This window comes from Poecilia reticulata, linkage group LG22, assembly GCF_000633615.1.
Source record: "Poecilia reticulata strain Guanapo linkage group LG22, Guppy_female_1.0+MT, whole genome shotgun sequence".
NCBI classification, from domain to species: Eukaryota; Metazoa; Chordata; class Actinopteri; order Cyprinodontiformes; family Poeciliidae; genus Poecilia; species Poecilia reticulata.
Window position 1 is genome coordinate 19,655,236 of NC_024352.1, and position 3,283 is coordinate 19,658,518.

Sequence of the window (3,283 nt, forward strand, 5' to 3'; positions counted from 1 at the left end):
TATATATATCGTAGCTCTGAATGTATCCAATCTGTAAGAAAAAATTAACAAGGTTTCAGTTTGGCGCTGCATAAAGTGTTGACTTTTAGCAAGACGAACTGAAAGAAAAAGTCCCTCAGATGACGAAATAAGGGGAGAGAATTGGGTAGCAGCTGATACTCTTCACCCCCAAATGGATTTCTCAACTTAGTATTCTTCCATCAAACTTAATGTGCCTGAAAGGGAAAGGAGCACTAATGCAGTTTATATTGAATCAAAACCTGTGACTCAGAAGAGAGTTATATGCTATTCCTTCTGGTGTCATTTTGAATTTTGTTACAATGGTAACTTCATTGGCCAAAATCAAACCCAAAAGCTGGTGCTTTGTCATCACACTTTGGCCTAGAAATTCAGTCGAACTTACACGCAAAAGTTTTGTTTTTGAAGATGAAGAGTGCAGATCAGGAATCAGTTTTTGTGAATTTACTGGTGGAGTTAGCCAAGATTTGAGAGGCAGCCTTCCTACAAAATGCTGCCCATATGTAACATTGTCAAACTGAAGTGAATGACAACTGTCTTAAAGTTACAACATGAATGTATGTTAGACTGGGTTGGGTTGTGCATAGTTTTCTGTAATGTGTGATTATTTAAAATCCAAGGATCAGAGGAGTAATTAAAAATGATTATAAGTTTATAATTATTTCATAATTATGATTTTATAATTATCGTTACATTCATTTCTACATTGGATTTTCAAGATATTGGAAATTATTGCTTAGACGTATCATGCATCTTTCACTTTTCTTTAGAAAAAAATAATAAACTGTCGTCTGATTTAACCAGCTCTATTTCCATATTCTCTATTTCCTGGAAGTTTTGAGATTTAATTCTACAAATCAAATTCTTCCAGCGCTTTCATTAGATGTTCTGGGATTTGTCCTTCATTGTGACAGTTCTCTGAGATTAGAGTCGTTTTCTAATAACTCACGGCGCTCTGAGCGCACGGAGAAACTAAAAGAAAAGAAAGAAAAAAACCTTATCCAGCTGTGTAAGAAACCACGTCCTTTACCTTGCTGTAACTGAAACGCTCCTGTGCGCAACATGCAGGCAAAAATCCACTCAGATTAATTAAAAACGCTCAATGGGTTACCGCCAGAAACTTACCGTGTTTGCCACAGAGCGATGAAGCAGACCAGCACACACAGACGACGCGAGCTTCTTTCTCTTCTCATGACTGGAGCCTGGAAAAATCAGGAAAAAGCTTCAGAGCGCGTTGAGATCTCCTAAACCCGCTTCGTTTCCACTCAGCATTTCGAAACCCAGGGCAGCTCTGCCAGGAACCGAAAGCCTTACCTGAAGCTCGACAGGTGTGCCCGCCGTTGCTAAGGGAAACCGTGATGCGCGTATAGCGGAGATGTGCGTAGGTCTGAAGGCGGTCAGAGATCTTCCATCCTGCCAGACTCTCCTCCAAACAACCGAAGCTGAAAACGAAAACTGCGCGGGGAGAGAGGCTCCCTGCTGAGGAAGTCTGTGCGTGAGAGCGCGCGGCTGCGCACGGTGAGCGTCCTCTGCTCTGACGAAGCCCATTCAGGATTAGGGAAAGCGCTGAGATACATCTGAGCTCGTTCTTCTCCGCAAATATCATCAGAGCAAAAGAGGGTAACACAAATTACTTTAGAAAAAAAAAGGAAAATTGATTGCCATTATGATTTGCGTAAATAGAAACTAAAGAAACTCGGATTAATCAGGACAGGAGGCTAAAAAAAAAAAAAATCAAACATCCATCACACATTAGCCTAATATTCTCATGATGGAAGTAACTCCCAACTGCAACTTCTTACTCATCCTGAATGAGTCATATTATCCGCCTCCCACCCCCCATGATAAAATGATGACCATGGAGTTACTCCATTATACAGATGGATTACATCACCTTTGTCTGTCTATCCTGCAAATGCTGCACTTTAAATGAAAGATTACTCTGATTATTTACTTTTCACAGAGGGCTGAAATATTTTTCTAAATATTTTAAAATAACACATGTAGATCAGGGATGTTCACCTCATAGATGATTTACGGTGCAAAGAATTATTTGTGTGGCCACTTCTGCATTTGAAAAATTATGCAAGGGTACTGGATCTTAGCCCAATAAAAAAAAAAACAACCTTATATCATTCTAGCAGTGTGAGATCTTCAAGTTTGTAGCTGCATCCACAAGCAGGTTATAGTAGCATCAAGTTGAGAAGGTGCAAAAAAAAAGAATACATGATAGAGAGAAGGAAAAAAATATGAAAGAGGTTTTCCAAGTTACCTTCCACCTGTTCTGTTTACTCGAAATTTTAACATCTAGATGTAAATGGTATCATATAAACAGCGTTTTGTATTTCTATAAAGACGCAATGAATGATCCAGTTGGAAGGGTTCCAGTTTCAGTTTCAAAATACCCCCAATCTAATGCAAACTCGTTTTGACTGCAGAATCAGAACAATCCACTGTTATGAAATAAAAACGGAGAACCTGGGAAAGGTCAAATGCTGTGTCATTTAGATAAAGTCAGCTCTGCATCTGTGGCATTTAATAAAAGTATTTAAGGTCATAAACTGCAGCTTCATTTCCAAGGAAACAAAGCTCCATACTCAGTTGTACAGTAGCTGGGTAAATACAAATTGACAAGACATTAAAGCAATAAATACAACACCCAGAATGATCAGAGACATTCTAATAATGTTAGGCTGTGTGGGTTTCTGCATTTGCCTTGTGTTTGTATCCTTCTTAGGTTTATATTTTTTTTAATAGAGCTTGTTTTGTTTTTTTTAAATATCTAAGTTTTTACATCTTAATATATGTAATGATAGTTTAGATTCTGTGTGAGACTGATTTGTCACAAAATATAGCGGAGGACAAGCAAGATTTAAATCTAGATACAACAGTAACGACCTAAAGCGACAGCTTGTAATCATTTCGCTGAGCTGAAAATATCTTGTTTGTTTTATTGTTTTGCCATCTTACTTGCAGAACCACGACCAACTTGCCTGTGCAACATGTGCAAAAAAATCTGAGAATTTTGGAGCAAACAGGCATCAAAAGAAACACAAACTCTTCTGCAGAGAGCTCTGTTCACCGAGTTTGATGATGACAAATATGAATTTGATCATCACGTTTGAAGAAACTGTTGCAGATAAAAAAAATCCAGTCAGCTGACATGTACCCTGACTAAACAAAGTGTATTACAACTGCAAATCTCCTTGGGGTCAAATACAGAAAAGTGTCTAAAGTCTGGAGATAAACTGCGTTTTAAAACCTG

The 3,283-nt window shown here is 38.2% G+C and overlaps 1 protein-coding gene across 1 annotated transcript in view; it reads right to left on the reverse strand.

Moving 5' to 3' along the window:
* Window positions 1–1,799, reverse strand: part of gabra2a (gamma-aminobutyric acid type A receptor subunit alpha2a) — a 19,867-nt gene extending 18,068 nt beyond the window's left edge. The window contains exons 1-2 of the mRNA XM_008400161.2: window positions 1,333–1,799; window positions 1,144–1,220 (exon numbers count right to left, since the gene is read on the reverse strand). Of these exons, the coding sequence (XP_008398383.1) occupies window positions 1,144–1,220; window positions 1,333–1,566 (311 nt within the window). The 5' untranslated portion in view covers window positions 1,567–1,799. The remainder of the gene's footprint in view (window positions 1–1,143; window positions 1,221–1,332) is intronic.
* Between the last annotated feature and the right edge of the window lie 1,484 nt (window positions 1,800–3,283).